Source organism: Salvelinus namaycush, chromosome 21, assembly GCF_016432855.1.
Source record: "Salvelinus namaycush isolate Seneca chromosome 21, SaNama_1.0, whole genome shotgun sequence".
In the NCBI taxonomy this organism is placed as follows: Eukaryota; Metazoa; Chordata; class Actinopteri; order Salmoniformes; family Salmonidae; genus Salvelinus; species Salvelinus namaycush.
Window position 1 is genome coordinate 8401301 of NC_052327.1, and position 21810 is coordinate 8423110.

A 21810-nucleotide genomic window follows, 5' to 3' on the forward strand; every position below is an offset into this window, starting at 1 on the left:
ATATCATTCCTCTCTGTTTGTGTCAGGTTATTGTGTTAGGCAAAAGTAAGTGAAAGGTAAACTAAGAAGAAAAAAATACAATACAATATAGCTAGCTAGCTAGCGCTCTCTCTCTTTCTCTTTGCTGCTTCTCCTGAATTTAAGTAATTGTCTTTCTCTCTCTTTGAGTCAAATACTCATCACACTTTTTTCACTGCAGTGCTAGCTAGCTGTAGTTTATGCTTTCAGTACTAAATTCAATTATCGGATCCTTTGATTGAATGACAACATGTCAGTTCATCCTGCAAGAGTTCTGATAGGTTGGAGAACGTTTTTTGGATCCAAAACAATTCCGAGTTTAGAGTGGGAATTATCACCGATATATCTGCAGATATTTCTATCATCATAGCTGGAATAAAAAAATGCCTTTTCTCTATGGATTGTGCTAAAAACAGCCCTACACAGATACTCTAAAAATGTATTTGTTACATTTGAGGAAAGAACATTAATCTAAGCGCCACATAGAATTTAGGAGCACCAGAAAGATGAGATTTAATGGAAAACTGTGTTACTCTAGTCTAGTAAAAGGAGGATAAACTGCACTGATTCCAGCCCAAAAAATTGCCTAGGCTCTGAAGAATGACAATTGCTAGCCAGTTGGAAAACAACGACATAGGACACATTTTCAATGCATTACTATTTAACTATGTTTTCATCGATTGTAGGGCTGTAGCCACTGAATTCAGTTGAATTGAAAAACATAAATCACAAAATTTGCCACTGCCTTTTGCAGCAAGCATTTAACGCGGTGCAATCTTAGATCCTTGGGACATCCATACACATGGTTACGGTAAGTGTTAAGATTCGGGTTAGCTAAGGGTTAAGGTTATGGTTTAGCGTATGGACGTCCCAAGGATTCCAGATAGCACTAAACCTCAGTGATGGCGTCAAGTAGTCTCACACAGCTAGTTAGCTGGCTAGCTAGCGAGCACTCGTCATGGAAATGGGGGTGGCCATTGGCGAAATGTGAATTTGGACCAATCCCTATCAAGTGACAATGAACCCATACTTCAAAACGAAGTTACGAAGTGCTACTTTGTAACCTTCAAAGTTTTTTTTGTGTCTCTGAAAACATTTGAAAGACAGAGCTTGAGGAATACCCTTCACAAAGAGCAAATATAGCGTTTTCTCCGCATCTGATATCGGTAATTTTCAATGGATTAAATGCGATACAAACACATTGGTAAAAGGATAATATTCGTAAACCGATAAATCAGTCAGGCTCTAGATGTTGTCCTCCGGAAGTCATCATAATTAGAGCCATGAGCGTCCTAGGTTTTGTATTAAAGTCAACGTACCCAGAGGAGGATGGAAAATAGCTGTCCTCCAGCTACACCATGGTGCTACCCTAGAGGGTACTGCTGAGGCTTAATTGCAATACGTGTTTTAATCAGTTATTTGGTGACATGAATATATTCAGTATAGTAAAAAAGGATACATTTTTAAATGTTGCACTATTTTTATGAAATTCACTGAGTAGGATCGTCCTCCCCTTCCTCCTCTGAGGTGCCTCCACTGGTAGCTACACCTGTGTCATACGCATCCCTAAAATTAACTTCAATCACTTTTTATAAATCTCAGCATCGGCTCGGCATGAAAATGCATGCAACGCAACACTACAGTTTGAAACCGACCAACAGGCTACTGTTGCTTCACCCACTCTCACTCTAGTCACACGTTCTGGAAATGTTGTGAGAGTGCTTTCTAAATATAGCCGCAGAGAGAGAGAGAGAGCGGGAGAGAGAGACCACGTTTCCAGCCTACTAAGGGTTCTCGCTTAGCTCACATACACGGGCCTGGCAGGAGAGAGAAGGGTGTGAGGAGAGGAGACCGAGCGCAACTTTGACAAGTCCCAAAATAAAACTTTTAGAGGGAGTTGAAAGTTGCTGCGAACGGGACGACAGTCAAGGCAGCTGCAGCAGAGGATGGAGGTAAACAGAGTTTTGGGGTGTTTTTGAAATATGTTTTTTTGTTTGTGTTGAAGAGTTAAGTTGTTGATTTACATATAGAAGTATATCTGTGATTCTGTGCTGTCCAGTACAATGTAGTCTATAGCCGACTAAACTCGTAAATGGTAGAGTTGAGTTTAGTCGGCTATGTAGTCTAACAACCTGCATAAGACATGACACTCTCTGTGTGATCTGTATGGACCAAACTGATCGCAGATTAGATGATTCACATGTTTTGAATTACAGAGGAGCAGAACAACCAGACCTGGGCTTAGTTCTAGCCCATACATTTCACCAAACTAAACTTTTAGTCACGCATGTTGTCACTTCATTTTCTTTCTCTCATGATCACAGTGCCATCACTGTGTGAGAGACTGTCAAGCATAATAAGCCTAATGACTGAATTTGTTTGCGTTAAGCCCAGGGGGTCAAATGTCATTCCTGTTTTTTTGTTACGACCTTTCAATTTGTGTACAATTAAGACAGACTTTTTAAAATGTTGTATTTTTTTAAATTACGATCCCCATTAGCCGACAACAATGGTGACAGCTGGTTTTACTGGGGTCCGAGACATAAAGAAGAAGACATTACTGAAAAAAGACAAAAAATATGAACATGTCATGTGTGTGTGTGTGTGTGCGTAGCCATTAGTTACACGTGTCAATACATACAAAAAACAATTAGGGGGAGAGGCGTGGGGGAGAGGTGGTGTGGCTTGAGATGTTGCTTTATTTGTTTTTTGAAACCAGGTTTGCTGTTCACCTGTGCTATATGAAATAGAAGGGAGTTCCATGCAATCATGGCTCTGTATAATACTGTACGTTTCGTTGAATATGTTCTGGACGTGGGGACTAGAACAAATAGACAACCTGAACAATTTCCTTAATTGATCCATCAAGTACAAGGGAAGAGCGAAAACCAGCCCTCCGGGAATTAAGTTTGACACCTCTGCATTAGGCTATGATGAAAGAATGTCACTTGTAGTAGATGTTAGAATAGAGTTGGAGAATTTTGGAGCAGACATATTGGTTTGAGTTAGACGCATGATGCACGTGGTGGTGGAATGAGGGCGATGGTAGCCTATCACAGGAAGACTTCCTGGTTTGCTGACCCTATACTGTAGCTGCTTCTCTGCGTCGGTGTTGTTCCGTACGCTACTCACACAGGAAATATGACAGGAACACACACCACACACAGAGGAAGTGGTGTAACCGTTGCCTTTGCAACAGGTTTCGACACATGGAGTTGCACAATTCTACACGCTGTAGACGTATACATGAGTGGGTTGTGAAACGTGACATCGATTGGGCGGCTAGTTGTCCAGAGAAGAGATGTTAGATCAAGACTGTCTGCATCCATAATGGCACCCTATTCCCTATTGTCAAAAGTACACTAAATGGGTATATGGTGCCATTTGACAACAAGTCCAGTCCATGCTAAAGACATGTTTTATACTCATACACTTGGTCACCTGCCTTTAAGGATGAGAATTAATTTGTGTGTGTGTGTACCCCCATGTGTGCCTGGCCTCCGGGCTATGTGATTTCATTATCTGCTGAATGCCAGCAATGTGAGTCCTTCAACTTAGTGTGTATCAACCCCACTTCAACAGCCGTGTGTGTGTGTAGGCCGCTGCTGCCTCAAGTGAGGGCAGATAATGAAGGACAAGGAGATACAAGACAGAGGGGGAGAAAGAGAGAAAGGAAAGAGGGACAGAGGGAGAGGAAGAGAGGAAGGGGAGTAAAGGACAGCAAAGATCTGGGTATGGTCTTACTGAAAGTGTGTGTGTGTTAGGAGTGTATTTGGGAAGCTGTTTGAGCTTAATGTTCAGTCTCTGCCAACACACACACTGGACTCCACCTCATATCCACCACACATAAGCAGAGCCAGATGATGATGTCATGAGAGAGAGAGGTGTCTATCTGACAGAATGGAACAGTCAGATTGTAATTTGTGTAATCTGACGGTTTCCATTCTATCCGATAGGTCTCTCTCTCACTCTGACTCTCACTCTCACTCTCACTCACAGCACCACTAAAAGAATCATGCTCATGCTGGTGGTCTCAATCACACACTGACAAAGAATGTCTTTGTGATGCTTAAACACACACACACACACACACACACACACACACACACACACACACACACACACACACACACACACACACACTCAGTCTACAGTGCCTAACACATTTTGTTTTGTTACAGCCTGAATTTAAAATGGATTACATTTAGATTATGTGTCAATGATTATGTGTCAAGACAGGACATTACACGTTGGATGGTGTATCAATACACCCAGTTACTTCAAAGATACAGGCTTCCTTCCTAACTCGGTTGCCGGAGAGGAAGGAAACCACTCAGGGATTTCAACATGAGGCCAATGGTGACTTTTAAACAGTTACAGTGTTTAATGGCTGTGATAGGAGAAAACTGAGGATGGATCAACAACAACAGTTTCTCCACAATACTAACCTACTTGACAGAGTGAAAAGAAGGAAGCTTGTACAGAATACAAATCTTCCAAAACATGAAAATTAAGTACAGAAAAATCTAATTTACATAAGTATTCACACCCCTGAGTCAATACTTTGTAGAGGCAGTGATTACAGCTGTGAGTCTTTCTGGGTAAATCTCTAAGAGCAATTAAGTAATTAATTAAGTGTTATGTTTGGGGCAAATCAAATACAGCACCTTACTGATCACCACTCTCCATTTTTTCAAGCATAGCTGTGGCTGCATCATGTTATGGGTATGCTTGTAATCGTTAAGGACTGGGGAGTTTTCAGGATAAAAATAAATAGAATGGACTTAAGCACAGACAAAATCTTAGAGGAAAACCTGGTTCAGTCTGCTTTCCACCAAACACTGGGTGATGAATTCACCTTTCAGGAGGACTATAACCTAAAACACAAGGCCAAATCTATACTGGAGTTGCTTACAGAGAAGACTATGAATGATTCTGAGTGGCTGAGTTACAGTTTTGAATTAAATCTACTTGAAAATCTATGGTAAGACTTGAAAATGGTTGTGGAGCAATGATCAACAACCAATTTGACAGAGCTTGAAGAATTTTGAAAATAATAATGATCAAATGTTGCACAATCCAGGTGTGGAAAGCTCTGAGACATTTAAGTCAAGGGGTATGAATACTTTCTGAAGGCACTGTATGTGTGAGGATGATGTATACAGGCATATAAATAGGGATCAGATGAGTTATATCTGGATGTTTCTGGAAGGGTGCAACCAATAATGTCTCCCCAGAGCCCACACACATAGCAACATGACTGTTAGGGGAGCAGAGCAGAGAGGGAAAGAGAGAGTGTGCAGATTATAGAGAGTGTAGACTAGAGAGGAAGAGAGAGATAGAGAGAGGTCCAGCATGGTAAAATTATTAAGATGTTGTGTTTTTGTTGTGCTATTGCAATGTTTACTCTCTCCCTAGGGTTGGAGTGTTGCCAAGCCCAGTTAACACACATACACAAACACACTCACACTAAATTAACATTCCGGCGGAATGGGGCGGGGCTGGGAAGGGAGTGCGTGAGGCCGGCGTGTTTATTTAACGCTGTACAAGCACCGTAAAAACAGCAGTTCAGAGGTGTTGAAGCTGTCTGCCATGGTGTGACATCATCTCCCATCATGCACTGTGGAACAGGTGTGTGTCTAGCAATGATGTCAGAAGAAGGCCAGGCAGCACTCACTGGATGCATTGTGTAGTTTGGTTCATATTCTTTTAAAGACCAATTTTCACACAGAGTGTACATACTGTAAGTGTCTGAAGTTTCACCTTCAGAGAGTGTGTTTGGTTAGACCAGCTGTAATGTTATCCCAAGCTCTTCTATAACACTTATCTTTTAGATACTTGTTTGAGACTAACTGAAGTTGCACAGATAGAAGGAGAATCATTGTCTCGTAGTAGAAGGAGGCTCAGTGAGCTAACTTGGAGCATAGTACCGGCAGTGGCAACACTAGGTTTGTGGTTTTGATTCCTTGCATGGGTCCCAAATACTGAGTGTATGTGTTAAATGGACTTATTAAACAGGAAGAAAGGTCTTGTACTGTGGAAGCAGGCCTGAATGGAGCATTGGAACTGTCAACAGCTCTGGTCTCTCTCTCTCAATTCAATTTCAATTCAAGGGGCTTTATTGGTATGGGAAACATGTGTTAACATTGCCAAAGCAAGTGAGGTAGATAATATACAAAAGTGAAATAAACATTTTTTTTTACAGTAAACATTACACATACAGAAGTTTCAAAACAATAAAGACATTACAAATGTCATTATGTATATATACAGTGTTGTAACAATGTACAAATGGTTAAAGTACACAAGGGAAAATAAATAAGCATAAATATGGGTTGTATTTAGTGTTTGTTCTTCACTGGTTGCCCTTTTCTTGTGGCAACAGGTCACAAATCTTGCTGCTGTGATGGCATACTGTGGAATTTCACCCAGTAGATATGGGAGTTTATCAAAATTGGGTTTGTTCTCTCTCTCTCTCCCCTAAACAACACACCTCAGTAAGAAGGGTCATCCCATTTTTCCTCATATAAACTTTTACCACCAGAGAAAATTCCATGGGAATAAGTGAAACTGTTGAAAAAATGCCTGGCATCCAATCCATCCTTTCAGGATGTGTTCATAGAGCAGAGCCTGGTGGTGTCTGGGTCCAGGTCCGGGGGGCCAGGCATCTGGGTCTGGGGACAGGGGGTCTGGGTCCAGGTCCAGGTTCGGGGGGCCAGGCATCTGGGTCTGGGGACAGGGGGTCTGGGTTTGAGGGTCTGGGTCCAGGTCCGGGGGGCCAGGCATCTGGGTCTGGGTTTGAGGGTCTGGGTCCAGGTCCGGGGGGCCAGGCATCTGGGTCTGGGGACAGGGGGTCTGGGTTTGAGGGTCTGGGTCCAGGTCCGGAGGGCCAGGCATCTGGGTCTGGGGACAGGGGGTCTGGGTTTGAGGGTCTGGGTCCAGGTCCAGGGGGCCAGGCTTCTGGGTCTGGGGACAGGGGGTCTGGGTTTGAGGGTCTGGGTCCAGGTCCAGGTCCGTGGGGCCAGGCTTCTGGGTCTGGGGACAGGGGGTCTGGGTTTGAGGGTCTGGGTCCAGGTCCAGGTCCGGGGGGCCAGGCATCTGGGTCTGGGGACAGGGGGTCTGGGTTTGAGGGTCTGGGTCCAGGTCCGGGGACCAGGCATCTGGGTCTGGGGACAGGGGGTCTGGGGCCTAAGTAATATAGTGATGACCCTACTTAGGCTTTATTGTTCCATATTGCTCACACCTATCCCATCTCTTCAGATTTGTAAACACCACAGAGTAAGGGTTAGAGGGTAAGGGTTGTTGATGCTCCAGGCAGCAGACTCTCAATCTGTTACTGATATCTCTCATCTTTCTCCCTCTCTCTCTCATTCTCTCTTGCTCTCTCTCCCTCTCCCTAGTAGATCTCTCAGGCCAGTGCTTTCTCTCTTTCACCAGCCTGTAATTTACCTTATTCACTGCCACTTCATGTAATGTCCTCCAGTCCCAAGTCGCCGGGTCCCCAGCCACCCACCCACCCACCCACCCACACACACACAGACAGACACACGGGTTGCACTCTCTCTCTCTTTCTCAATTAAATTAAATTACATTTGCTATATTGGCATGATGTAACAATGTACATATTGCCAAAGCTTACTTTGGAGATTTCCAATATTAACATAATTAAAAGAATAATCAATATTGTCAATATTGTCTCTCTCTCTTTCTATCTCTCCTTCCATCTCTCTGTCTTCCCTATTTCTCTCTTCTCTCTCTCTTGAGTGGGCAGTGGGGATATCTAGAGAGGGAAGTGCTTGTTGACCAGAGCAGGGGAAAGCAGCTGAGAGCGGGGGGAAAGAGAGGGATATGACCTCAGCTCTGGATTGAGGGAGGGGAATGGGCTCTATCCCAAATGGCACCCTATTCCCTTTATAGTGCACAGATTTTGACCAAGGCCCTTTTGGGACGTAGTCATGATCTAACTGGGTCTTGCCCTAGTGAGAGAGAGAGAGAGAGAGCAGGGTGAGGTCATACTTAGACTGTAGAAAGAGCCACAGTATATGGCAGAATTACTTACCATAAGACACAGAATGGTTCTCATCTATCTCTATGTTAGATTTACAGGAGTATTGAGGAAAGCTACAAACTTGCTAGGAAAACTGGGTAGCCCAGACAAACGGAGAGAGAGAGAGGGAGGGGTGGGTGGAGGGAGGGAGATGGAAGGAGAGAGAGAGAGGGGATTTGTGTGTAACCTGTGTAATCTGACTGTTCTAGAACTAGAAGGAAAGGGGAGTGGCAAATATAAGTGTGGTGAGGTCACAGGATACAGAGAGACGAGAGAGAGAGCATCCATAGACAGACATAATGGCAGACAGGCAAACACTTCCAACTGTTCGTTCTATTTCTATACCCATCTCTCGGTTTTCTTTTAATCATGCTCCTCGCTGTATTCCCCCCTATATCCTTCCCTAGCCATTCTGCGGGTGTGAGGTCATTTCCTGTTGTGGAAAATTGGAAAAGTACAAAAAAGTATGCTTTCACTATTGTAAATCGCGCTGGATTAGAGCGTCTGCTAAATGACTAAAATATAAATGTAAATGTCCTGTTGTGTCAGTATGGTTGTGTATTGTGGAAGTTGCGTTCCAAATGCCACATTATTCCCTACATTGTGTGCTACTTTTGACCAGGGCTCATGCCCGCAAGATGGCGCCGACAGATAGTGCAGCTCTGCTTCTAGCTCCTAAGCAACTTTGCAGTATTTTTTTTGTGTGTGCTAATTCTTACTCTATTAGCCCAGGATTTCTTTTGTGTTACTACATAAAGCTGGAAATAACTTTTACGACTTTCCCAAATTGGATCCTTTGTTCGTACCCCCAAGGGCAAATGAACTGATTCCAGAGGCTGCTCCAAAACACTGTTAGCAAAGAGGTATTCGGAGTGGACTTCTAGTCCGACTCAGGAGGCGGGCACACCATCCACCACTTCTGAGTATATTACTCGCTAATGTTCAGTCTCTGGAGGTAGACAAGCTCAGGGCAAGGATCTCCTTCCAGAGAGACATCAGGGATTGTAACGTACTCTGTTTCATGGAAACATGGCTCTCTCGGGATATATTGTCTTTGCCTATACAGCCAGCTGGGTTCTCAGTACATTGCGCAAACAGGAATAAAGAACTCTCCGGGAAGAAGAAAGGCGGGGGTGTATGTTTTATGATTAACTACTCATGGTGTGATTGTGATAACATACAGAAACTCAAGTCTTTTTATTCACTCGACCGAGAATACATCACAATCAAATGCCGACAGTATTACCTCCCAAGAGAATTCTCTTCGGTTATAGTCACAGACTTGTATATTCCCCCTCAAGCCCATACCACAACGGCCCTCAAAGAACTTCACTGGACTTTATGCAAACTGGAAACCACATATCCTGAGGCCGCATTTATTGTAGCTGGGGATTTTAACAAAGCAAATTTGAGAAAAACGCTACTGAAGTTCTACCAACACCATGACTGAAGCACTCACTCTGAGAAAACATTGGACCACTGCTAATCAACTTCCGAAATGCCTACAAGGCCCTCCCTGCCCTCGCTTCTGCTAATCTGATCACGACTCCAATTTGCTCCTCCCTTCCTTTAGGTAGAAACTCAAACAGGAAGTACCCGTGCTAAGGAATATTCAACGCTGGTCTGACCAATTGGAATCCACGCTTCAAGATTGTTTTGATCACGCGGGATATGTTCCCGTTAGCCTCTGAGAATAACATCCACAAATACACAGACTATTAAAACCTACCCTAACCAGAAACCGTGTATAGATGGCAGCATTCGCGCAAAACTGAAAGCGCGAACCACCACATTTAACCATGGCAAGGTGACTGGGAATATGGCCGAATAGAAACAGTGTAGCTATTCCCTCCGTAAGGCAATCAAACAGGCAAAATGTCACACATGTCTCGTGTGTGAGCCGTTCAATTGCGACTCCACTTTGTCTCTATACTGACGTTGCGGACACCGACGTCTTGCTTCCGGACAAGCTAGAACACCTTCGCCCGCTTTGAAGATAACACAGTGCCACTGACGTGGCCCGCTACCAAGGACTGTGGCCTCTCCTTCTCCGTGGCCGATGTGAGTTAGACATTTAAGCGTGTTAACCCTCGCAAGGCTGCCGGCCCAGACGGCATCCCTAGCCGCATCCTCAGAGCATGTGCAGACTAGCTGGCTGGAGTGTTTACGGACATATTCAATCTATCCCTATCCCAGTCTACTGTCCCCACTTGTTTCAAGATGTCCACCATTGTTCCTGTACCCAATAAAGCAAAGGTAACTGAACTAAATGACTATTGCCCCGTAGCACTCACTTCAGTCATCATGAAGTGCTTTGAGAGGCTAGTTAAGGATCATATCACCTCCACCTTACCTGACACCCTAGACCCTCTTCAATTTGCTTACCGCCCCAATAGATCCACAGACGATGCAATCGCCATCGCACTGCACACTGTCCTATCCCATCTGGACAAGAGGAATACCTATGTAAGAATACTGTTCATTGACTACAGCTCAGCATTCAACACCATAGTGCCCTCCAAGCTCATCATTAAACTCGGGCCCTGGGTCTGAACCCCGTCCTGTGCAACTGGGTCCTGGACTTCCTGACATTAGGAAACAACACCTCCACTTCGCTGATCCGCAACACAGTGCTCAGTCCCTCCTCAACACATGCTCAGTCCCTCCTGTACTCCCTCTCCTCTGTTCACACATGACTGGGTGGCCACGCACGCCTCCAACTCAAGTTTGCAGATGACACAACATTAGTAGGACTGATTACCAACAAGGATGAGACAGCCTACAGGTAGGAGGTGAGGGCCCTGGGAGTGTGATCCAGGAAAGTAACCTTTCACTCAATGTCGACAAAACAAAGGAGCTGATCGTGGACTTCGGGAAACAGCAGAGGGAGCACCCCCTATCCACATCGACGGGACTGCAGTGGACAAGATGGAAAACGTCAAGTTCCTCAGCGTACACATCGCACAACTATTGTGTGTAGTTGTGAATGGTTAGATATTACTGCACTGTTGGAGCTAGAAACACAAGCATTTCGCTACACCCACAATAACATCTGCTAAACGTGTATGTGACCAATAACATCTGATGTGATTTGAACATTTACGGAATAGGGTACCATTTGGGAAGCATTCCCTGTCCAATTTCCCCCCCAGCTTCCCCCAAATAAATGACCTCACCTCATCTGTGTGTGTCAGCAGCCATTTACTTTGTGTGTGTGCACTAAGCCATATTGTACTTCCTGTGTTTCAGGAGGACGCCCCGCCTAAGAAGTCAGTGGCGGAGCTGGCTGGAAAGTTCAAAGCTCATGCCCCTCCCATCCCCATGGGAACTGACGGGGTGAGGTCATTATAACTTCCTTTTCTCGTTCTCTCTCTTTTCTCTTCTCTTCCTTCTCTCTCTCACACTCAGATAGATAGATAGATAGTACTGAAGCAGCTGCACATGTTAAAACACAGATAAGTGAAACAGGAAGTTACACACAGGAAGTGAGGTGCAGGAAGTGGTTCTATGAATATCTGTGCCTTTGTTGTGAACACAGTGTCAGCCCTGCTTTAAAACACACAACCACATTCATTGATGTAATGGTGGGCACTGTAATGTGTCAATATAATAATTGTATCTCCTCATTGATGTTGTTACGTGTTTATTTCTGTGTGACCAAATAGATCTTAAACACACACTCTGTCGTAAACACTCATTCATGAAATTTATAGTACCAGTCAAAAGTTTAGACACACCTACTCATTCAAGGGTTTTTCTTAATTTTTTACTATTTTCTACATTACGAAAAATTTCAAGAACTTTTAAAGTTTCTTCAAGTGCAGTCACAAAATCCATCAAGCGCTATGATGCAACTGGCTCTCATGAGGACCACCATAGGAAAGGAAGATCCAGAGTTACCTCTGCTGCAGAGGATATGTTCATTAGAGTTACCAGCCTCAGAAATTGCAGCCCAAATAAATGCTTCACAGAGTTCAAGTAACAGACACATCTCAACATCAACTGTTCAGAGGAGACTGTGTGAATCAGGCCTTCATGGTCAAATTGCTGCAAAGAAACCACAAAGGACACCAATAAGAAGAAGAGACTTGCTTACGCCAAGAAACACGAGCAATGGCCATTAGACCGACGGAAATCTGTCCTTTGGTCTGATGAGTCCAAATTTGAGATTTTTGGTTCCAACCGCCGTGTCTTTGTGAGACACAGAGTAGGTGAACAGATGATCTCCGCATGTGTGGTTCCCACAGTGAAGCATGGAGGAGGAGGTGTGATGGTGTGGGGGTGCTTTGCTGGTGACACTGTCAGTGATTTATTTAGAATTCAAGGCACACTTAACCAGCATGGCTACTGATTCAGAGGGGTTGGTTTAAATGCAGAAGACACATTTCAGTTGAGTACATTCAGTTCCCTTTACCACGGCATGCTGCAGTGATACGCCATCCCATGTGGTTTGCGCTTAGTGGGACTATCATTTGTTTTTCAACAGGACAATGACCCAACACACCTCCAGGCTGTGTAAGGGCTATTTTACCAAGAAGGAGAGTGATGGAGTGCTGTATCAGATGACCTGGCCTCCACAATCACCCAACCTCAACCCAATTAAGATGGTTTGGGATGATTTGGACCGCAGAGTGAAGGAAAAGCAGCCAACAAGTGCTCAGCATATGTGGGAACACCTTAAAGACTGTTGGAAAAGCATTCCAGGTGAAGCTGGTTGAGAGAATGCCAAGAGCGTGCAAAGCTGTCATCAATGCAAAGGATGGCAATGTAGAAAATAGTAAAAATAAAGAAAAACCCTTGAATGAGTAGGTGTGTCCAAACTTTTGACTGGTACTGTACGTCAACATATAATTTACGTGTAATGCTGTTTCTTGTTGACATGTTTTGTTCCGACGTGCTGCACAGTTATTGTACTTTGGTGTGTTCGTTGATGTCAGCATGCCATGTGTGTGTATGTGGAGTGTGTTTGTTTGTCAGTGTTCATGTATGGGTTGTGGTTGCTGTGGTGTCAGTCGGTGTACTGCATTTGTGTTGTGTGCCTCTTGAGTCATGTCAGTGACAGTACACTATGATCGTTTTTGTTTATCTCTAAAATGAACGTTTGTGTTGTTGGTCAGTGGCATGTGTTGTAGTATCAGATTTGTACGTCTGCATGTCTGTAGCGCCCTGTGTTCTAGTTGTGCTGTTCTGTTGTCTTCTGCTATGTTGACGTTTCAGTGTTGTGTGTATGTTATGTTGCTAGTAGGCCCATTGTGTTCATGGCACAGTGTTGGTTTAGTAGCCTCTGGTCTTGTGTCTCTTGATCTGTGTGCGTCTGTTAGTATTATGTGATTACTATGCTATGCCAGTGCCATGCAAGTGCTATGCTATGTGTAATAGTATTATGGCTGTTGGTATAGTATTGTTTGAGTAGCCCCTTGGTGTTGGTTTCTCTTCCAGAGTAAGCCTGTTAGGAGACGCCCCCCTCGAACCCTACAGCTCCCCAAGACCACGGCACAGGGGCAGGTGGACGAGGAGGTGAGAGGAGTGTGTGGGTGTGAGTGTTTGAGGGGACTGTTTGACAGTTGTGTGTTGTACAGTTCTATAATGCCATGTCCCTTTCGATGTCTGTGTGTACATGTGTGTGGGGTAGTGCTGTGTGTTGTACAGTTCTATAATGCCATGTCCCTTTCGATGTCTGTGTGTACATGTGTGTGTGAGGGGTAGTGCTGTGTTTTGTGCAGTTCTATGTCCATCATCTGTGTCTTAGTATCACTGAATGAAGACTACTAGGGTTGAAATAGAGTTGACCCTAAACCTGGTATCTAATACAGACTGAGATAAAGTTAATATATAGGACGAGACAGAGAAGCATGCCGTGATGAAGTGCTTGTGTGTGTGTGTGTGTGTGTGTGTGTGTGTGTGTGTGCGCGCGTGCGTGCGTACTTCTCACCTGTGTTTCAGAAACCCATCTCCCCGTCTCTGCATCCTGCCAAAATCAAAAGGAACTCTGCTCTTATTGAGAAACTGCAGGTGAGCATGGTGTGTGTGTGTGTGTGTAAGTACTTGTCTGCATCTGTGTGCGTGTTGATTTGGAGAGTGATATGCTCTTGCTGAACCATACAGTTATGTGAAGAGTATTCAAGGCCGCCCCCTGTTGTATGTCAGTGAGCAGTGCAGGTGCATGCAGAGAGAGGAGGGAGGTCAGATGGAGAGGATCAGTTACAGTAAAGTCTCACAGGTTGATAATAAGAGAGAGCAGCCATTTCCTGACTGAGTGTCTCACACTTCAACATCCAGTCAGTGTCACTGAGGACAGCCCACACAAAATGCCTGCTATGCTCTCTGAATCTTAGGTACGTCTTAGTATGTAATAACAATCTCTCTCCCTGTCTTTCTCTCTCTCTTTCTTCCTTGCTCTCTCTCTCCCTCTCTCCCCACCCTCTCTCTCTCTCCAGGCTAACCTGGCGTTATCCCCCTGTTCCCTCCTGCCCTCTCCTAAGAGCCCTGGGCTGAGACTGTTGCCCCCCTCCTTTACCCCCACCTCCCCCTGCTCCCCCACCCCTCCTGTTACTACCCCCACCTCCCCAGTGAGCAGGGCACCCCTCCCTCGGTCGCTGAGCGAGGAAGAGACACCTGCCACCTTTGAGGTCGCAGCCACACCCACCGAAGGATCCCTACTGCCCAGTATCAACAAGGTCTGCTAAGTGTGTGTGTGTGTTTTTGGTTTTACTATCCTTGTGGGGATCAGAAGTCATAGTAAAACAAGGAAAATTCAGACAAGTGGTAACATTTTAGGGCGGCAGGTAGCCTAGTGATTAGAGCCAGTGATCGAAAGGTTGCTGGTTCGAATACCTGAGCAGACAAGGCAAAACAATCAGGTTGATGTACCGTTGAACAAGGCACTTATCCCTAATTTGCGCACTTGATGGTTTTTGCGACTGCACTTGTGTCATGATCGTCTTGACTTGGAAGAGAGGACCAAAACGCAGCGTGTGAGAAATACATTCTCTTTTTATTAGAGACGAGCAACGAACGAAACAAAACAACAAACTGACGACCGTGAAGCTATATAAACAAATGGTGCTGACACTGACCACTACACACTGACATAGACAATTACCCACAAACACCTAAAGCCTATGGCTGCCTTAAATATGGCTCCCAATCAGAGACAACAATAAACAGCTGTCTCTGATTGAGAACCAAATCAGGCAACCATAGACTTTCCTAAACACCTACACTGAACACAACCCCATACATACTAAAAACCCCTTAAACAATACACACACCCTAAACTAGACAAAACACACAAACATCCCCCATGTCACACCCTGACCTAACTAAACTAATAAAGAAAATCAATATAACAGAGGCCAGGGTGTGACAACTTGAAGAAAGTTCTTGAAATTTTCCGGATTGACTGACCTTCATCTCTTAAAGTAGTGATGGACTGTCATTTCTCTTTGCTTATTTGAGCTGTTCTTGCTATAATATGGACTTGGTCTTTTACCAAATAGGGCTATCTTCTGTATACCACAACACAACTGATTGGCTCAAATGCATTAAGTAGGAAAGAAATTTCACAAATTAACTTTTAACAAGGCACAGTTGTTAATTGAAATGCATTCCAGGTGACTACCTCATGAAGCTAGTTGAGAGAATGCCAGCACTGTGCAAAGCTGTCATCAAGGCTAAGGGTGGCTACTTTGAAAAATCTGAAAAATAAAATACATTTTTATTTGTTTAACACTTTTTTGGTTACTACATAGTTCCATGTGTTATTTCATAGTATTGATGTCTTCACTATTATTCTACAATGTAGAAAATAGTAAACATTTTGAAAAACCCTTGAATGAGTAGGTGTGTCCAAACTTTTGACCGGTACTGTGTATATATATATATTTTTTTTTAAATTCATTGTTTTGCCAGTCCCCACAAGGAAGAAGGCTATTTTAGTGTTAAGGGTTATGTTTAGGGTTGCAATCAGGGTTACAATTAGGGTTTGAGGTTAGGTTTAGAGGTTTGTGGTTAGGGTTAGGGTTATGGGTTAGGGAAAATAGGATTTGGATTGGAATACATTTTTTGGTCCCCTCAAGGTTAGTAAAACACGTGTGTGTGTGTGTGTGTGTGTGTGTGTGTGTGTGTGTGTGTGTGCCAGGGTGTGTGTGTGTGTTATACCTTTAAGCCTGTGTGTTTGTCTGCATGTGTATTATGTCATATCCTGTGTCATAGCTGTTCTTAATGGTCTGTGTCCCTGCCTCTCCAGGGAAGAGCCCGCCTCTCCATCCGGCGACGCCCACCTTCGAGACGACACAGGAAGTCCAGCGGAGAGGAAGGAGACGGGGCGACGGGTGAAGAGACGCCCCTAACTACATCCGACGACCCTGAGGCCAAAGTTGGGGAGGAAGAGAAGGGAGAGGGGGAGGAGGTGTTTGAGAAGGAAGTGGAAGAGAAGGATGGCGAAAGAGCAGACACATCTCTGTCTACCAAAGCAAAGATAGAGACAGGCTCCTCTACCCCTGCTAACTCACAGCAACAGATTGCCACAACAGACAGCTCAACCACAAACAAAGACCCCCTAGAAAAGACAAAGTCAGAAAAAACGCTGGAGCCCCAGAGAGAGGAGAGACAGGAGAGACAGACAGGAGATGAGAGACAGGACGACAGACAGACAGCAGAGGAGAGACAGACAGGAGAGGAGGTAACATGGTCTAGAGGAGAAGAGGTGAAAGATTGTGATCAGGGGTGTGGAGGAGAAGAGGAGAAGGGGAGGGAGAGTTGTTCAGCGGAGGAGTCATCTACAGAGAGAGAGAAAGAAGAGGGGGAAGAGCTGGCCTGCAAAGAAAAGGAGGGAGAGAGGAATACAAACTGCAACGAAGAGAAGGTGAGTAAGGTGTTCTTTCACGATCAGGGGCTCTATTCAATCCGATTGAATAGAGCCCCAAGATATTGATGGTAGATATTTCACAAACCAAGATCACTGAACTATCTACAGTTGAAGTCAGAAGTTTACATACACTTAGGTTGGAGTCATTAAAACTCGTTTTTCAACCACTCCACACATTTCTTGTTAACAAACTATAGTTTTGGCAAGTCGGTTAGGACATCTACTTTGTGCATGACACAAGTCATTTTTCCAACAATTGTTGTTTACAGACAGATTATTTCACTTATAATTCACTGTATCACAATTCAAGTGGGTCAGAAGTTTACATACATTAAGTTGGCTGTGCCTTTAAACAGCGTGGAAAATTCCAGAAAATTATGTCATGGCTTTAGAAGCTTCAGATAATAAGCCTAATTGACATCATTTGAGTCAATTGGAGGTGTACCTGTGGATGTATTTCAAGACCTACCTTCAAACTCAGTTCCTCTTTGCTTGACATCATACGAAAATCAAAAGAAATCAGCCAAGGCCTCAGAAAAAAAATTGTAGACCTCCACAAGTCTGGTTCATCCGTGGGAGCAATTTCCAAATGCCTGAAGGTACCACGTTAATCTGTACAAACAATAGTACGCAAGTATAAACACCATGGGACCCCGCAGCCGTCATACCGCTCAGGAGGGAGACGCGTTCTGTCTCCTAGAGATGAACCTACTTTGGTGCGAAAATTGCAAATCAATCCCAGAACAACTGCAAAGGACCTTGTGAAGATGCTGGAGGAAACAGGTACAAAAGTATCTATATCCACAGTAAAGTGAGTCCTATATCGACATAACCTGAAAGGCCACTCAGCAAGGAAGAAGCCACTGCTCCAAAACCGCCATAAAAAAGCCAGACTACAGTTTGCAACTGCACATGAGGACAAAGATCGTACTTTTGGAGAAATGTCCTCTGGTCTGATGAAACAAATATAGAACTGTTTGGCCTTAATGACCATCGTTATGTTTGTTGGAAAAAGTGGGAGGCTTGCAAGCCGAAGAACACCATCCCAAACGTGAAGCACAGGGGGTGGCAGCATCATGTTGTGGGGGTGCTTTGCTGCAGGAGGGACTGGTGAACTTCACAAAATAGATGGCATCATGAGGCAGGACAATTCTGTGGGTATATTGAAGCAACATCTCAAGACATCAGTCAGGAAGTTAAGGAAGTTGCTTGGTCGCAAATGGGTCTTCCAAATGGACAATGACCCCAAGCATACTTCCAAAGTTGTGGCAAAATGACAATAAAGTCAAGGTATTGGAGTGGCCATCACAAAGTCCTGTCCTCAATCCTATAGAAAATTTGTTGGCCGTACTGAAAAAGCGTGTGTGAGCAAGGAGGCCTACAAACCTGACTCAGTTACACCAGCTCTGTCAGGAGGAATGGGCCAAAATTCACCCAACCCGAAACGTTTGACCCAAGTTAAACAATTTAAAGGCCATGCTACCAAATACTAATTGAGTGTTTGTAAACTTCTGACCCACTCGGAATGTGATGAAAGAAATAAAAGCTGAAAGAAATCATTCTCCCGACTATTATTCTGACATTTCACATTCTTAAAATAAAGTGCTGATCCTAACTGACCTAAGACAGGGAATTTTTACTAGCATTAAATGTCAGGAATTGTGAAAAACTGAGTTTGAATATATTTGGCTAAGGTGTATGTAAACTTCCGACTTCAACTGTATCTATGGACATCTATGGACATTTCCTAAAAACTCTGTAACAACTCTATTCAACATCAAGTCACGTCATGTCATCCTATACCATCCCCGTGCATAGAATATAATCTGCTTGCTGATAACACGCCAAAACAAAACATTACTGTATGTTCCACAACAACTGTTATTATTATCTTTAAGAAATGACTTGTATTATACCGGCCTTAAGCTGACCTCTAACACTCATGTGTGTGTATGTGTTGCTATCTGTCCACCTCTCAGGAGAACACCAAGCTCTGATGGTCCGCAACCGCACCATGCCCCTGATTTACAGAGTGGGAGACCCCCATAGTGTGCACTAACTCCCTTCATCCCATAGCACATACTGTAGTGGAAAAGGAGAGGCTGGTATGGACTGCAGACTATGCCACTGGATGGACTCCCTTTAGTCCTCTGCATCTGGAAGGTCCTACACTCTGGCTGCGTCCCAAATTGCACACTATGCCCTATATAGTTTAGTAAGTTTGACCAGGTTCAATAGTCCTCTGGTCTAAAGTAGTGCACTATATAGGGAGTAGGGTTTCATTTGGGACATAGCTATGCACATGTTTGGAGTTTGGGAATCCCTGGTCTAGATAAATCAATTAATGTCAGATTTTTGTTTTCACTTCATCTCTGTTTTGATATTTTGTTACAATTAGGCTGGAGAAATGTTAGCTAAGTTGAAGTGAGTGCTAATGATCATCTTTAGTCTTAGTTTCCTCACATATTAACTGATAAGAACATTTTGACAGCATTTTATACAAGTGAATTTTGCTCTTCAGCCTGTCCTACTCTGATAATCAATCATGTCCTACTCCTGACCAAAAGCCTGTGACTTGTCTGATAATCAATCAATGTGATTTTGTTTCACTGAATGTCTGTCTGTATATTTGGTTAATTGATCTCTGGCTGGACAAGTGGAAGTGGTAGATAATTGATTAGTTTGCTCATCTATCACCGATCAGATTTTTTTTTGCATGCAATAATGTAGCCCAAATCAAGTGTATTATTTATCTATTGACTCACGTACTGTAGTAGCCTTATATAGAGCCTAGGCTTATTTCCTATTGTCCCAATCCAACTGAAACTCAATATCCTGACTCCTGTCTTGCATGAACATTCCTAACTTGGCCCAGCGTTGTTCGGGGTAGGCTGTCATTGTAAATAAGATTTTGTTCTTAACTGACTTGCCTAGTTCAATAAAGGTTACATTTTAACATTTTAATTTTATTTTTTATATATATAAAAAAATGACCGCCGTTACAAACTTTGTATGATTCGACAACGCTACACTCTGTGTCCTGAGCCTGCTCTGTGTCTTATTGGACAAGTTCAGGTAGGTCTCTCCCCATTTCGGTCTGTTTGCTTCTTTTGCATCAATGGGTGTTAAAATCAAATCAAATGTTATTTGTCACATGTGTCGAATAAAACAGGTGTAGACCTTACAGTGAAATACTTTCTTACAAGCTCTGAACCAACAATGCAGTTTTTAGAAAAATACCACACAAAAAAAGAAATAAATAATTAAAGAGCAGCAGTAAAATAACAACAGCGAGGCTATATACAGGGGGTACCGGTACAGAGTCAATGTGCCGGGGCACCGGTTAGTCGAGGTAACTGAGGTAATATGTACATGTAGGTAGAGTTATTAAAGTGATATATGCATAGATAATAACAGAGTAGCAGCAGCGTAAAAGGGGGGGAGTTAATGCAAATAGTCTGAGGACTCTTGATGGTGCAGCTGTAGAACCTTTTAAGAATCTGAGGACCCATGCCAATTCTTTTCAGTCTCCTGAGGGGGAATAGATTTTGCCGTGTCCTCTTCACGACTGTCTTGGTGTGCTTGGACCATGTTAGTTTGTTGTGGACACCAAGGAACTTGAATCTCTGAACCTGCTCCACTACAGCCCTGTCGATGAAAATGGGGGTGTGCTCGGTCCTCCTTTTCCTAATAGTCCACAATCATCTCCTTTGTCTTGATTACGTTGAGGGAGAGGTTGTTATCCTGGCACCACACGGTCAGGTTTCTGACCTCCTCCCTATATGCTGTCTCGTCATTGTTGTGTCATCTGCAAAAATAATGATGGTGTTGGAGTCGTGCCTGGCCATGCAGTCATGAGTGAACAGGGAGTACAGGAGGGGACTGAGCCCTGAGGGGCCCCCGTGTTGAGGATCAGCGTGGCAGATGTGTTGTTACCTACCCTTACCACCTGGGGCGGACCGTCAGGAAGTCCAGGATCCAATTGCAGAGGGAGGTGTTTAGTCCCAGGGTCTTTAGCTTAGTGATGAGCTTTGAGGGCACTATGGTGTTGAACGCTGAGCTGTAGTCAATGAATAGCATTCTCACATAGGTGTTCCTTTTGTCCAGGTGGGAAAGGGCAGTGTGCAGTGCAATAGAGATTGCATCATCTGTGGATCTTTTGGGGTGGTATGCTAGTTGGAGTGGGTCTAAGGTTTCTGGGATAATGGTGTTGATGTGAGCCATGACCAGACTTTCAAAGCACTTCATGGCTACAGACGTGAGTGCTACGGGTCGGTAATCATTTAGGCAGGTTACCTTAGTGTTCTTGTGCACAGGGACTATGGTGGTCTGCTTGAAACATGTTGGTATTACAGACTCGGACAGGGAGAGGTTGAAAATGTCAGTGAAGACAGTTGCCAGTTGGTCAGTGCATGCTAGGTGTATATGTCCTGGTAATCCGTCTGGCCCTGCGGCCTTGTGAATGTTGACCTGTTTAGTTATGTACTGTATGTCTGTCACCACCACCTGTACAGTTGTTTCCCACTAGGTGGCAGTGCCTGCTGTATCACAGAGCAGTACACAGGCCTGCACCATTATTGCTTCCAAGCTGCTTTTTGAGCTTGTGTCCCAAAGATCAGAATTTTATTTAATGTGCCAAAAATCTCACCTCGTTTTTTCTTTCTGCTGGACTGGAAAAATAGATCAATGACAAAGACTTGAGCATAGTTATAATTATTTAAAATGAAATGAAAGCACTGTTTAATATCTTTAAGAAATAAGCAACTGTAAAAGCGAGACTGATTTTGTAAATGAATAATACTTAAAATAATAATGACATTTTGGGGGGGGCTTGAGTTTTTGCAGGCAGCTTTGTGACCGAATCGGATAAAAATGA

General features: G+C 43.9%; 1 protein-coding gene and 1 long non-coding RNA gene across 2 annotated transcripts; both read left to right on the forward strand.

Moving 5' to 3' along the window:
* Positions 1 to 1794: 1794 nt before the first annotated feature.
* LOC120066552 (capZ-interacting protein-like) lies at positions 1795 to 16808 on the forward strand (the record flags this gene model as incomplete). The annotated part of the gene is made up of 7 exons (XM_039017976.1): positions 1795 to 1970; positions 11315 to 11401; positions 13505 to 13582; positions 14009 to 14077; positions 14503 to 14742; positions 16314 to 16761; positions 16807 to 16808. Coding segments are annotated over exons 1-7 (930 nt in total), but the record flags the coding sequence as incomplete, so codon positions are not given.
* A 2-nt stretch (positions 16809 to 16810) lies between these two features.
* On the forward strand, positions 16811 to 19895 carry LOC120066605. Its single transcript, XR_005478783.1, has 2 exons — positions 16811 to 16931; positions 18914 to 19895. It is a non-coding gene; the product is annotated as an uncharacterized LOC120066605 (long non-coding RNA).
* The last annotated feature ends 1915 nt before the right edge of the window (positions 19896 to 21810 follow it).